Source organism: Anopheles maculipalpis, chromosome 3RL, assembly GCF_943734695.1.
Source record: "Anopheles maculipalpis chromosome 3RL, idAnoMacuDA_375_x, whole genome shotgun sequence".
Classification (NCBI taxonomy): domain Eukaryota; kingdom Metazoa; phylum Arthropoda; class Insecta; order Diptera; family Culicidae; genus Anopheles; species Anopheles maculipalpis.
In genome coordinates this window covers 66561907-66577277 of record NC_064872.1, presented here as the reverse complement: position 1 = coordinate 66577277, position 15371 = coordinate 66561907, and the positions used below count along the sequence as shown (strand labels likewise).

General features: G+C 39.7%; 1 protein-coding gene across 7 annotated transcripts in view; it reads left to right on the top strand.

Annotated features, from left to right (window-relative positions):
• Window positions 1-12868, top strand: part of LOC126562505 (RNA-binding protein Musashi homolog Rbp6) — a 584848-nt gene extending 571980 nt beyond the window's left edge. For 5 of the 7 annotated variants that reach the window (XM_050219028.1, XM_050219027.1, XM_050219026.1 and 2 more), the window contains 3 exons: window positions 11472-11537; window positions 12378-12619; window positions 12736-12868. In XM_050219028.1, coding sequence (XP_050074985.1) covers window positions 11472-11537; window positions 12378-12619; window positions 12736-12777 — 350 coding nt within the window. In that variant the 3' untranslated portion in view covers window positions 12778-12868. The remainder of the gene's footprint in view (window positions 1-11471; window positions 11538-12377; window positions 12620-12735) is intronic. The other 2 variants (XM_050219030.1, XM_050219029.1) reach the window with 1 other exon arrangement.
• Window positions 12869-15371: the final 2503 nt, after the last annotated feature.

Genomic DNA, 15371 nt, shown 5'->3' with positions numbered 1-15371 from the left:
CGAAAAACGTAACAAAACATAAATCGTTCCAATAGGTAGGAAAAACTCACATAAATCAACAGCAAGCCAGCAAAATACCAATGAAACAACAAAAACCATTCTTTACAAATCCGTTGGTGTGAATAAATGAAAATGATGAATACATTAATAAATTCAAACCACATACAGAAACACATCAGCACGTCGGTGTCGAACAGCGTCGAAAGGATTCTTTCACATCCATTCGTAGTTGCTATCGATGTTGTTCGAATGGTTCAGATCACGTGGAGAGTAAATTTTTCTAATACTTTATAACACAAAGAGCAAAGCAAAAGGAAAATGTTGTTGCTGCTGTGTTTTGTTTTTGGTTTTGCAAATAAATTTTCCCCACCACCCGCATTCCGCACAAGAAACAATCAACCCGGCGAAAGGTTAGCGAAATCAAGCGCAAAACACAGAAACGCCATCATCTTCCTACTGGACACTGCTGAACACACCATCGGAAGCAGGCTGGTGGTTAGCCCTTGATCATTAATGCATGATAGCCCGAGCACGGGTTTGCTGGGGTGGTTGCTTGCCTCTAAACCTTTACACCGAATCGGACCGATTTTACCTTAACCATTTCATAGCCCATTACTGCCACTGGGCCGGCTTTGTTCCCACCCGATTGTTTTTTTTTTTCCTCGCACAAACCCGTGCCATTAATTGATCCACCATTCGAGTGGGTTGGTATGGCGGGAAAACCACCCAGCAAATGGGATGGTGGCAGGAGAAATTTGAAGAAGAAAAAAAAACATCATCTGTTATCATGCTCTCTTTGCGCGCATGAATATTTAATTTATTTCGTGTCGATTTCGTGTTTTGCACGAAGGTGAGACAGTGTGCTCAGTTCAGGGGGCGGCAGTACAACCACAAACACGAGCACAAAGTGCAATTCGTGCGACTAATTGGGCAAAAGCAAAAATTAACATGATTCAGTTTTCCGAGAAACTCCGTTTTCAATACGCGACATTTTGATGGTGCATGTAATGTTGCGTATTTCATTTGATTCGGTCAGCAGAATTATGTAAAGTAGATAAATTTTCATTTTTAATGAAAAATATGTTTCTTTACAACGACACAAAACTCATTCGTCATTAAACAAGCAATGATGTTACAGCTAGCCAAACGAATTAAAATGTACAAGCAAAACGAGAAAGAGAAAAGTACACATTTTGGGAGATTTCAGTGATTAATTTTCTTAAATTCAAACAACGAAGGCAAGATTCTAGTCTTGCATGTTTAGAATGTTTTTGTTAGTGGTCTAAAGGTATAAAAAGATCAAACTTGCAAGCCAATATAACAAACAAGAAAATCAAATTTTGAATCAAAGGAAGAAGCCAAAATGAATCTCAATCACAATGCAAGAAGCGACTTTATGGCGAATTTTATAACTTGTTTAGAAAATGGGTCGATTGGGCCTTATTTTCTGCTTACAATTTACGCAACTGATATCTAGTAACAAGCAAACTTATGCTTATCTGCTGCAACATGCAACAAAAATTATACGCAACATAATTGAATAAGATAAAACACACAAAACTAACGAAACGCAAAACAGCAAAACACGCACAAAAATGCCAAAGTTTATGATATGAATATTCAACTATCAATGTTTAACATCAACCGTTTTACCATAAGTAAAAAAATGCACCCACACACACATAAAAAGAAACAATGTGAGCAAATATCCAATTGTGCAAAACAAGCAGCTTTATTGCAGATGTATTATTTTCCTTTAAATTTGCTTTTGTTTCTTCCATTCTGTGGCATGAAAAATATACGTTTGAAAGTTTCGTTTTTGTTGTAAACATTTTAATCTAAAAAAGTAGTTTTCATGGATGTTCCATCATTTCGGTTGGTGCTTTTTTGTATTAAATCGCCCGTTGACTTCTCACATTCCCAAGCCACCGTACCGTACAGTGTCGTCTATACAGCGATCGTAAGCCAGATGTTAGCACTAAATTAAACTTTTCAAACTCCACCCGATGCACGGTTGGGTCTCGTCCTTCAATGGCCCTTTAAGATGAGCCACAGACAGCGTGATCAAACCGTACCTCCGTACGACCGGTAGCAAAAGAGGTACCCCGGGAAGGATATTGTCTAAACCATGTTAGGCAAGCGAGTAATTTCCTCGCCACGTCCTCAGCAAAAGACGGACGGACATTCCGGAAAGTGTCAGCCGTTTGGCATCTGTACGGTGGATGTATGTGTATGGTAACCTTCTTTAAACGCTGTTATGAATCAAATTTTGGCGCCTGTTCTCGTTCAAAAACCACCACTGAACGCAAGCAAGCTCTGTGCGACAGCGCAGAACGGAACGTCCCTTATTCGGAACGCCTTCGACTGATTACGACATGTGTCGCAAAAATGTCATTAGAGCGATGGAGCCCTCTCGCCATTTGTAGATGTGGTTGGGCATTGGAAGGAGGAAAGAAAAAGCCACCATTTTCCTTCATCAACCGTTGACTTTCCCGCTCGCTTTGACACCTGACCATACCAGTGCTGGCTGGTTGTTGGGCAATCCGGTGCTGGTGGTGGATACCATCGTACCCTTGTTCAAACATTGACATTCATCCTCAATCGTCCTAATTACTATCCACCTCTTTATCACCCTCGATCATTAAGGGTTGGCCTCGGTTAAACGTGCCCACATTTTCACGCGCACAGAAACACACACACACACATACGAAAAAGCCCAAATAGCATCTGGCGTAAAGAATTAGAACTGTAACATCCAACAATCATTTTGGCAGGGTAGAGCAAGGATAAGAAAATCTTTGTCACATAAGCCATTACAGAACAAAAAAGCCTTTTTATTCTGCTTTGCTCGAAATGTAAAGGAAAACCTTGCGACATCCCTTCACGGTGACACCTACACATACTCGGTGAGGTTTATCGTTCGGCGAAGTGAAACCCGTATGAACAAAAGCCCCATTTTAATCACTATATCATGCTTCCGACAATACCTCAGAGTCTAACACTCGATGTGACATATTTAAAACCTAAATTTAATACAAAAGTAATATCTCTTTCGGGTTTTTTTTTTTTGCTATCGCAACTTTTCCCCAAAAATGGGAAAAGAATGAAAAACGTTTGTCATAACACGCTAGAAGGGTTATAAGAACCGTAAGACGCTACCAGTGAACAGAAAAAAACCCCTTCAACAAAATATCCCCATGTCATCACTAATAGCCGAACGTACAATTGGCAAAAACAGCCTCCCAACGATGTCCCCTGTGGCTTGCTTAGGGGATTGTGTGTGTTTTTTTTCTCCGAGGAATGAAGATAAAAACAAAAGCAGAGCCGAAAGCTCCAAAAACTGTCATACCCAAATTTATGTTGGCCAAGATTATTGTTGACACTTTATTTATTTTTTGTCATGATTGTAGGGACTCTTTTGCTTCAAATTTTTGCTTCTTTTCTCCCTCTACTAACGTTCAATCTAACATGACAAGGGATGTACCTTCGATTATGATGCCTTCGCTGTGGGCTAGCTAGGAAGCAATAAATAAAACAAAGTCGGTAACGTAGGTTGAATATGTTTGTTTTTACATTTAAATTGATTTGCCAACTTCGTAAAACGATAAACTCGTTTGCGTGAATCAAGGGTTGCAAAAGAGAGAATAAAATATTAAAACCCTTTTTTTACTTCGGCCAAGAATGCGTTCTGTACTGGTACAGCCATTTTTGCAGAGGAAAGTTTAATCACAACAACGCACCGTTGTTACACAACTTACTGCTGCTTCATCCGGAATATTGACAGCTGCGATTTTATCTCGCAAGACAGTTAATTTTATTCGCGCTTCCCGGCCCTTTTTTCGACAAAGTGAAACTGACAGGATGGTTTTGTGACCGGTTACCTAATACCGCAACCGTTCGTGTGGCAGCCGTGTGGCGATGCGTGCGCTTCATTACATAACATCAGCCCGCCCTGCTGCTCGGGCGCTTCTTATGCGAGCGCACGAAGATGCTTACATAATGTGAATACGATACAGCATTTGCATTTTTTGGACAATGAAGTTGTGTGACGTGATGCTGCGGCTCGTACTGTGTTGGGCAGAATAGAAAGAAGAAAATGTTCCTTTTACTTTTACGGGAAGGAGCAGCAGCAGCATCTTTACTGGCGCATCATGTAAGTCTCCTTTGCTGGTGGTATTATTTTCTATCAATGCTCTTACCAACTGTGCTGGCTGGAGCGTCGATCGACGACGAAGACGATGGATTCACGTGGTTCTAGCAGCGTTGAGGGATGAAATATCGAATGTTACAAGATTCGACGGCATGATGCCACCAGCAGCAGTTTTGGTTCTCATCGTTTTTCAACTTTTTCCCACCCCTTGTTTCTTTCTCCCCATTTTTGCCATTCCTGTTCCTACCCAAAATTTGTAATCGAGGAACCGAAGGCAGTATCTGGCACAGCCTTGCGTAATTACGTTGAATTTCGATGAAATATTGATGCCACGTCTGGTACCGAAACACTTTTAGTCAAGAGCCACCGGTTTTTGGGTGGAAGATGAGCAAGCGGTAGCTGTGCTTTTTCAAACATTCCACAAGCTGCCAGTAGAATGGCAGGTATCCGTCATTTGGCTTTCGACGAACTTTGGTTGGGCAGGCCGGGGAGGGGCACCTAATGCTTCATCTAAAATCTTCCGATCGTGCGAGACTCCGCGCATTCCAACACCTGGATGAAGTTTTTTTCCCTCACTGCACTGAACAGCAGCCGGAGTCCTTTTACTTGTGTGTTTGCGAGGTACAGAAAATCTATGAGATAAATTTCCCCGTTACACAACACACACACACAACTTCTTGAGCGAGCTGCTCATTTTGTGTTCAATATTTGTGGCCCGCGGAAAACTTTTCCCACATCCCAACTGCACGCGAGTGCGGGAATCGGATTACTCGATTCGCGGCCAGCAAACATTACCTTAGTGCTGCTGTTATGCCTTTCGCTAGCCGTAGCGTTGGGTTGCGGGAAGCCTATTTTAGCTCGCTTTTTTCTCGCTCTTTCATTACGCTTGCTGAACCACCACCATGCGCCTCCATCACGTGCGCGCCACGTGAAACACCATGCGCCTCCATCGCAATGAATGGAAGGTGTGGAATGGGATGAAAAAGTTTAGTTTTCTTGCTCGCTTATCCTACCAATCAACTTGCACCGATGTACGGCTCGAAGCACAGCGGGAGATCATTAATATAATGAGCAAAATTGTGTGCACTCGTCGACGAGTATACACACGAATCACCCGTCGCAAGTCGGATCACTGTGGGGCGTGGGGTTGTAAACGATACACGGTGAAAACTAGCTTGATGAATAAAGTTGTACGATTTATAAGATTTTTGATGAATACATTACGCAGATTTTCTTTCGATTACAGCACCATGAACACGAAAGTTTGCGAGACTGTGAGTGTGTGCCTGTTTTCGAACGATATTTTAACGAGGATGATAAGGATTTTTTTTCCATCCTAGTTATGATTGCATTATAAAAGAATAATTGCAAAACACATTCGTACATTTAACTTCAAATAGTTTTTATTTTAAAACAGGGTTTGTCAAAAATATTGTGAGTTTTACAACATTTATCACAATACCTACAGTTTAAAACAAACTTACAAAAAGAAGCTATTAAGACGATTCAACACCAACTCAAACCCAGCTACAACTACCTCCAGCCACAGCACAAAAATCGGCTTTATTTTCATTGCAATCGTTGCCTTTGTTACTTTTGCTTTAATTTTCCCAAAGCAAAAACTATACTTTCAAACGTTCACGCTGTTATTCATGCCATCAAATCACTTTTTCGTTCTAAGTTTCGTTGTTATGTTTCACTTCTGCTATGGGTATACTTCATTGAGAATCGTCAACTCGAGTCTATTTGGTGAAAAAAATGATCGGGAAACGATGGGGAACGCTTGTTGTTATGAATTTCATAACGTTCATTTCCGCCCACTAAAGGAAGCGTAAACGCTAGAAAGAAACCATTAGGTTTGGTCGTAACATCATCTCGAAGCGTGCATTGTCAGTTGAACTACCGAACCTGTCGGAATAGATGAATTTACTCACTGCATTGAACAACCGTCCAGCCGGCGTACAAAAAGGGCAACACATGACAGCTCAACTAGACGCTACGGCCAGCGAATGTATCGAATATCTCGCCGCTCTTCCGGAGTCCGGCTGCCAAAAATGCTTTAAAAAATCTAAATTTTGGAAGAAAAACTACACAAGCATGAGTGAGCCGGGAGACAGGGAGCAAATATAACCGACGCGTATAAACAACCGTGACAGCTCACACTTTCAATTGGCATGCAACATTCGTCATGGCTAAAAGCATTGCATCGGTAGCTATTTATTTATGAGTTGAAGTGCGCAAACAACAACAAGAAAAAAACAGAATATTGTTTCGTTCCGCTTGTCAATCTGTTGGAAACTTCTCCATTCCGTTTGGAAAACTATGTGATTTTTTCGATTTCATTTAAACGTAGTGCAATTTTTGTTGTGCCGAAAAACAAAATGCTTGTCCAATGATTTTTGTCATAAGAGAAATGCGAGAAAAAAATCATAAAAAGAAAATAACTGGTAATTTATAAGCAAAACAAACATTCAGCGAATTAACAACAAAGTGAATTAATGCAGAGAAATGATACACATTTAAAATTAAGAAACAAAATAATTTTAAAAAAATCATACACAAAACAGAGAGAAAGGAAACAAGACGATACACAACCGTATTGGGCATATGCAAATCGTTCGTTAGCCGATCGGACGCTAGTTGCCATCGATCGGAGAATAATGTTAGAGCCGTGTAAGTGTTCAGTGCCTTCACCAGACTGGATTTGTTTCTTTGGTTTTCTTTCAAAGTTTTTTCCTAAACATAGTTAGGCGATAAATAGAAACAGTGACAGAAAGTTCTGTCTAGCCCACGACTCCTCGCTTCAGTATTTATGGATAGCGAAGCGTTGCGTCTAGCGTGTGCGTGTGTGTGTGTGTGTTGGGAATAGTAATAGTTTATAGTAAAAATGATAATCTTAACAGAAACGAACACTTTAAACGGTGGTGTGTTGTATATTAGTATAGAAAGGAGCGATCAATCTAATCTTCCTGCCATTACCATCAGTAATACAAACATGTCGCGCGTACTATTCTTCTACTCAAAACCATTTGTGTGCGTTTGCGTGTGTTTGCAGTATGTGCGTGTGTCTTTTGAGAGTTTAAGCGTAAATTTTCATTTATAGAATATCAACTGAAAAATCACAAATTTTAGTATTAGTAGACAAGATTGGATTTACCATTTTTCACGCCTTCATTTTCAATTTTTGTGTGAGCGTGCGTGTGTGTGTGTGTTTGGATTTTCTTCCTTGCGAGTTAATTTATTGCTTTATCTACAAACGTGTAACCAATTTTAAAAATGATACATTCTACTTCATAAAACGGTGTGTTTTATAGCTGTGGTTTACAAGAGTGTGTTTTATAGATGAACTTAGCTCAAATATTTAAACATTCATTTCACAACGAGTCATAACTGAACAGCGGTTTAGAACCAATAACACCACGCATCAAACCTTTTAATACTTATTTCTCTAGAATAGCTCCCATTTTAGTAGACAATTTCATTCGGTTGAACAAACTATTTCTCTGCAAAGCTCCTAGAATAGTTGTTTGTTATTTACTGGTTTTCTTAACAAAAAAAAAAACAAACAAAACAAAAATATTAGCGTGTGGTGATTCAGTTTATTTTTTTCTTTTAAAGCTCCTGATCAATCAATGTTCTACACAAAAACATTTACACACTATCTAAAACCTTAAACTACACCCAAATTGAAAGTTTTCCCAACCTTTGAAAAGGAAGCCTTAGTATGTGTTTTCCAAACAAAAGCAAATGTGTTATACCGTACAAACACTAGTTAATTACAAACAATTGGTTTAAAGTTTTGCTTAACTCAAGCTGCAAGAAAAAGTAACTCATTTTCATCGATAAAAGCAAAAAATGAGTTCCTTTAATGCGCTACTAAAATTATTTTACCAACTGAAATAATTCGTTACTCTCTTCCTATCATCTGTAGATACTTAACAAAACAGCTAATAAAACCAAAACAAAATTTCTGTTACTTACTGAAAGCGTTTTGTCTCTCTAGAGGATTTAGCTGCCATTAGCAGTAATAATACCGTTTTTCTTTTTGTAACCTCCTAAAATCCATATCTATACCGACAGTATTATATCAAAAAAGCACATATACGCCACCATTAGCTTAGGGAGTTTTGTTACGTTTTTTTTATAATTACAACTGTTTTCTCTTACATAAATTAAAAGAGTATATTTAGTTGATTATACTAACTTAGGATAATAATGTGTTCCATATGTTGACATTTCCGCCCCAAAAGTGTACTTTCGGCGTGTATGTAAGCAAAACATGATACACCTTCTTCCTTAATGAACCCTCACTGCCGATGGTGCAGCAAAGTAGCTAGTGTAATTTAATAAATAGCGTGTAACAGTTTGTTTGTAATGAAAAGTGAAAGCAACCGTTGCGCATCAATCCCTAGAAAAAGAGGTAATTTAAACTAAATCGACGTATCCTTCCAGTTGTGTTCAATGGGGCTCAAAAATCGATTTTCCTTCAACGCCAACAAAGAAAATTAAGTACAAATAATACACAAAAGTTCCTGACAGGTGAAACCTGCTCAGTTTTTTCTTCGGTACTATTAATAGGCGTCAGCTTCGACAAAGACCTTGAAAAAAAAAATTGTTTTATGGCTGACTGCTTATGCCTGAATTCCAGCGTCATGTAGGGATGGGTGGCCCTCCCGACGCTTCCAGCCGTATAGTTTTGGGAATTTTATAATCGAACTGTCAGTGAAAGTGCCAAACCGAACGCACCCAGACTAGTAATACTATTCGTGACCGGCGGCACCGTTTTACACCACGGCAGTGAAACTCATTTTGACACCTCGTTGGAGTAACGGATGGTGAAAATTTAACCACACGACCGTCCCCCATTTTGCTGGGTGTTTATTTCACCTCACTGCTGAATAGTTTGCCCATCGTTTTTGCAATACGAGATTGGAGATTGGAAAAAAGGGCAGGAATATAAATTTTTAACTGTAGCGCCCTTCGAAGTTTCCTTTAATATCGAAGGACAAAAAAAAGCGGAACGCCAAAGACAGTAATCTACTTATTTTTTTAAATAAACAACAAATTCAACAAGCACGCAGAACAGTTGCAAAAACAAAGTGCCACCAGCGTACTCGAGCAATTAGACTTCGCCTGTCTGTGCAAAACTTTCTTCCGATTCCATGTTTCTTTCAATTTGTTTTCGATTCGAAAAATCCGCATTCACCATGTTCAAACTTTCACTACTAATTTATGGCACACAAATACGCGCGAGCGTCATTGTGACACTGGTCTGCTGTTCGTGCCGGAAGAGGGTGAAGAAAAAAAATGCTCAACGCTGCCGGAAAAATCATTCGTTGGAACTAATTTTCCCTCGACCGATGCCGTCCGACGCTTACCCAAAACTTAGCCGTAGCCAATGAGCAGTAAACGCATTACGCATTAAGTATATTAAAATAATTTCCCTTTGTCGCGCTCGCAGCCGCTACAGGGCACTTTCGGTGGCTGGCTAACCGTCACTAGCAAAACAAACACTTCGGATTCTGCTTGGTCGTCGTGATCGGAGAGGGAAAAAAACAATCCCCCGTACGTAATGTCGGTGTACCCGTCCCGTACAGCAAACAAATGGGACAAAATAGTACCGAACGAGCGGCATTTCAATTGTGCGACTATGCTTTGGATCCTGTTGCCTCGCAGGAAAATAACTACCAAACCAAAGTTACGTATCTTGCGAGAAATCGAGGATACATCTATGCAAACAAACACGCACACACACACGCACACATAAGCAGAAGTTCAAGTGGAAACTCGTTAGATCGAAAAGACACCGTGGGCGAGAGTGCGAAAGAAGAATGTCGAAGACTCCCCGGGTGGCGTAAAAAGTTTATCGGCGCCAGAAGTCTGTTTTTATTTGCCAATGTCCAAAGTATGACTTTTTGCTACCCCTCGCGTACCGTGTTCAATGACGGTCGGTCCCACTCACCACCTCATTTATCCCGCTCCTCCAGAGAGTGCGATGTTTTTACAGCATAAACAACGACTCCTCTTGCTCACTCGCTGGAATGATCTTATTTTTCTCCAAGTCCCATGTCCTGCCCTGTGTGAGAGTGTGTCTCCACCAAGCAGAATCGAGACGAAAACATACCATACGTAGGACGGTAGCACAGAAGGAAGTTTTTCTCTTTATGGCCCTGTAACCTATGCCCAACTCCAAACAAGTCCCGCCCAGGATTCCGGGGAATGATTGCTATTGGAAAACGATTGCGCTCGGCGCGGTGTGCGGATATACGAAACTAATTGTTTGCGAAGTAAATGATCATAATTACACAACTTGGTGCCGGTACTGTGCAATGGATGTCATTAAATCTGTCAGCCTAACTTGGTGGAAGTTGGAACTCCGAGCCCTAAAGTGCAACACAACTGGAACGAGACGAACGATTGGAACGCGCTGGCCCAAGCCAAGACTGTACTGTACATACATGTTCTGTTTTGTTGGCCACCTCGACGACTCGTCAATAAAAATGTTCAATGTACCGTAGGCTATGATAGATTACACCTTCGAAAAGAGTCTTGTTTTGTTTGCTGGGTTTTCTGTTTTATAGTTTACTGCCCTTTGTCTATTGCTCTAGGTCTCTCTCTCCCTCTTTTTATCTCTTCTAATATCTTCATCGATCGATAATCTGATTAGGTTCTTAGTTAGCTTTGTTTAGCTCCTCGGTTTGAACCATTTAATCTAAAGAACTGTCCGAATCTGTGAGGAATAAATTATAAGTAAAATTGATCTCATCTTGAAAGCAACAACTATAAATATAAGCTAATATACCAACAACAAAAAGCAAAAGTATTTCAAGCAAATAAACAAGAATATACGTTAAACGCATTTGCTTTTCCGGGGCGCACGTTGAAGGCAAAACGAGTACTACAAGGTAACGCTACACATCCTTTCAAACGTTTGGGAAACTACGGTTGCACTTAAAATGTGTCGAGCTTTAATTCAAGCAGAAACGGAAGAAGAATTACTTCATTTATGTATCACTCTTGTTCACTACAATCATTTAACTCAGTTCTACACACTCTTGCACACAAGCACACATCTAAACACTCTTTTTTAGAAGTTTTGCCTCGTTTGTTTTTCTGAATATATCATTGTTTAGCTTCGGAGCAATTGTGTTTCAACTTGCTTTTTGATTTCGATCCTTGATCCACCATTGCGCCATTGCAAATCAATTGTACCTGTGTTAGTTACTAATGTAAAACGTGTTTGTTTCCGTTTTCTCTCTCTCTCTCTCCCTCTTTCTCTCTGTCTGCTTTTTGCCACATTCGCCACATTTCTCATCGACAGTTGACATCACCAATGGGCAATTGACACCAAACAACAACACACCGTTACTGACGCAGGCTCTTTCGGGTAGGTTTCTCTGCTCCATTGAAGAGCTTTTGAATTGTTGTGTATCGGTTGTTTTGTAGTAGCTTTTCCTCTTTTTTTTATTTAAAAGTTATATTTTGAATCAGATTTGTATGTTTTTTTTTATTCAGGAACATACTTTTATACTTACTTTTTTTCCATTTTATTATTAAATATGATTCTACAATATTATTCTTTTGAGTTTATGGGAATCATTATTGGGTTTTAAAACCTTCTGCATCTACTTGCTTACAATTGACCTATTTAACTATTTAACTCTGAACCGTTTTATGAGTTTTTATTAGACATCAGCGGAAACTATTACATTAACTTGTGTTTTTCCGTTCTACTCTCTTACCGTTTTCCAAGTTAAAATTATTTGTTTTTTATTTGTAAATAACAACATTCATCATCATTCATAATTTAATATTCTTTCTATATTTTGCCAGTAAGAATTAAATTTTACAGGATGGCATCTTTGAAGTGATACACTTTGTTTATTCAACAAAATTGAAACCAACGGTTTGTTTTAGATGCGCGCCAAAATGCCGAATGAAGTTGTCCGTGCGGCCGGCAACGATATCCAAAAGAGCCTTAGGGCCGTTATCAAAGGCAAAAGCGAAAGATTGTATTTAAATTAAGTAAATTTAAAGTTTAGTACCAAAGCATGTGATGTAAATTGATTCCGAAGAGAAAAATAAATTAAATGTCTGAAACAATGTGTATCACTTCTACGATGCCTTCCTGGGCTTAATTTTATAAATTCTTTTGAAACAAAATAACCTGCAATCAGAACACTTGTTAACGCTTTTATTTTCATTCCCAATTTTTGTTATTTTCTAGTAATGAACAACTACCAGGCCGCTGCAGCAGCCGCCGCGCAAGGTTTTGGCCCGCCAGCATCGCCACACACCACCACCACCCGGACCGCAGCCGGCTTCCCGAACGCCAACTCGCCCGGACCAACGATCGACATGTACAGCTCGAGCGCGGCGGACAGCGTCGGTTACGTTCAAGCTACCAGCCCTCAACCATCCGGATTCCCAGCGATCGCCGTCAGCCGTGCCCCGCTAAATTACAGCCCGGTAAGTTCGGTAGCATTTGATCAAACGCGATTTCTGTATTTAAACTAATTGAGCCGTTTAAAATGGTAAGCCCAATGTCGTTCACTAACACATACTTGATGCGTGATCCGTTCCAGGGTCAACTAATTCCAGCGGCATTCACCAATGGCTACCATTGAAACAAACTAAGCAATATTTGATCACCATCGCTAGTACTTTGGACTGGAGTTTGATTAACACCGTAGGCTTGTGTGCGTGAATTTTGCCAGATAAAAAAAATACATTGAGGGAAAAAAACACAAACAAAAACGTGCAACAACATCAACCAACAGCACAAACAAAACCGCAAACATCCCTTTTCGCAGTGCAGCCAGTTGAGCGGACAGCAGCAGCAACACCAAACAGAAGTCTTCTCATCCTTATTCACCATCGTTAGCCATTTGGTGACCGGTCCAACGGTCACACAGGGCGGTAGTGCTGGTAATCGTGTTTGTGCCAAGGAAAAATGGAGTCTGATATGCAAGGCAAACGAGAGAAGAAAAAAGGAAAGGACGAAGGAAACGTACGGTATGACACTTTTACGTAATTTATCTTACTTTGAAAATGGGATGCGGTTTTAAAGAACCTAAAAAAGTGAATTGTTTAAAAAAAAGTAATAATTTTTAAGCATTGGAAGATAAACTTGTTTTCTAAGAGAAATTTGGTTATGATAGGCTTGCTAGGAAAGTTTTGATTTAAAAATTACCGTAGAAAATAATTTACACATTTCAAATGCCTTACCAATCGAGAAACGTTACTATAGGAGGGCATTTTTATCTTTGGTGTTTACCTGTTGCTCCTCATTGATCAGCGTACGATTAAGCAATAATTTCACTAGGGGCTGTTACAAACTGCTTGATCAATTGTTTTCCTGGTTGCTGTTGCTTTTGGTGTTCGGTGGTCAATTACAACAGGCAGCAAACTGCACCATTTGTTGCCCCCAAAATAGACTGCAAGACGAAAGCACAAACTTGGAGCAACATTAACGAGCCCACCTTTGCCCCCTTTCCTGTCGACCAGCGATGGGGTAAAACAAAGACAACTTTAAACCATAGATTGACTTTGAGTGTGCGCAAACAGTGTTGCCGTTTTCTTTTTCTGCTTTTGAAGCAAATTATCCAAAATGATAACTGCTGTTGCTGCTATCTGTTGGTGCTGTTGAGCGTTCAGCTGCGTTGTGAAGCAGTTTGGGTTTGTGACCATGCACGTAGTTTTATGCTTGTTATATGCTCTGTTCGGACAATCAGAACTTGTTCTCTCTGCTACCATTCAGCTTCCAAATAAGCCTACCATTTGCGGTTGGTGGAAAGGAGTTTAGCGTGAGAGACAGAGAGCAAAGGGTAAAGCTAAAAATTCATCGAAAATTGTGAGTGAAACAACAACTTTATCACAACACAAAATGGCACATTTCACGAAGCAAGCCAAACAAGCAAATGGTCACAAGGAGTATGAAACACGAGTTGAAAATGAAGTTAAATTAAAGAAGAAAACATTCACACGGAAGAAGCAGAAAAAGCAAAGGAAACAAAACGATGTTGCAGCTAACGTGCAAAGCTAAACAATATATACAACTCGATATACTAAATTGAAGAAGAGAGAGAGAGAGAGAGAAAGAGAGAAAAGAAAAAACAAACACACCCATACACAAACACATTTTACACATTACAACAAAAAAAAACTATGTTAAGATAAAAACAACACACTAAACTTCATTGTTTAAACTATGAGCTAAACGAAACAAACATCAACACGATTTGTTTTCAAACAGTAACAACAAAAAAACACACGAAACACATACATAAAAACACAGAAACAAAGAAGCCCAATTTGTTATTATTAATAATTAACTATTTACTTAATGTCTTTTTGAATTTAAGCCAATTTAAAAAGCAAATACTTAGCTAAATGAAAACAAACAAACAAACAAAAAAAAAAAGGAGGCAAAAGAATATTGCGCCCTGCAAATGGAACAAAACAAAGCATACAAAACTCATCAAAAGAACCAAAAAATTACCATTTCTAAATGCAAACATACAATACACCTCCCCCATCCACTCCTCGTCCCCTTTTGTCCTACTTTTCACACCCAACGTACGCCCTTTGCCCGTGCGCAAGGCAGCAGACCGAGCGGACCGAGCTATAGATATAGATATGAATTCATTGGATGAGCCAACTGTCTGTGTGCGCTGCGATCTTGGATTGTTTTGCCTTCAAAGCACTGCACTAGGCAGGCAGGCGCAGACAGGTAACTGGTAATCGAGGAAGTGCATCAGTTGCAGCAGCAGCAGCAGCAGCAGCAGCGGCGGGCTCATCGTTGTATAGGCAGTCTACCAAACGGATTGCAATGGATAAGCCACTTTTTTATCCAAACAATGTTGTGGACAGTGTGAATGTGTGTGTGTGAGTGTGTGAGAGTTGCAAGAAACACATTTTTTCCACTGTACACCTTTCCTTGTCGCCTCCTTCACACCATTCCTCTCCCGTATAGTTGCCCTTTCCAAAAAAAAAAAAAAATACAAACCAATATTCGACACTAACGAACACACGAATACACACTATCAATTATTGAACAATTATTACGTTTGCTACAAGCATATTAAGATTAACGTAACTTTTTTTATAATGTAAAACAAACAAAGCAAAAAGAACAAGAACGCGGAACGCTAGTGGTCTTAGGTATAAAAATATAAATATATGAATATATATATTTATTGAGGAGCAGCGGCGAGGCGAA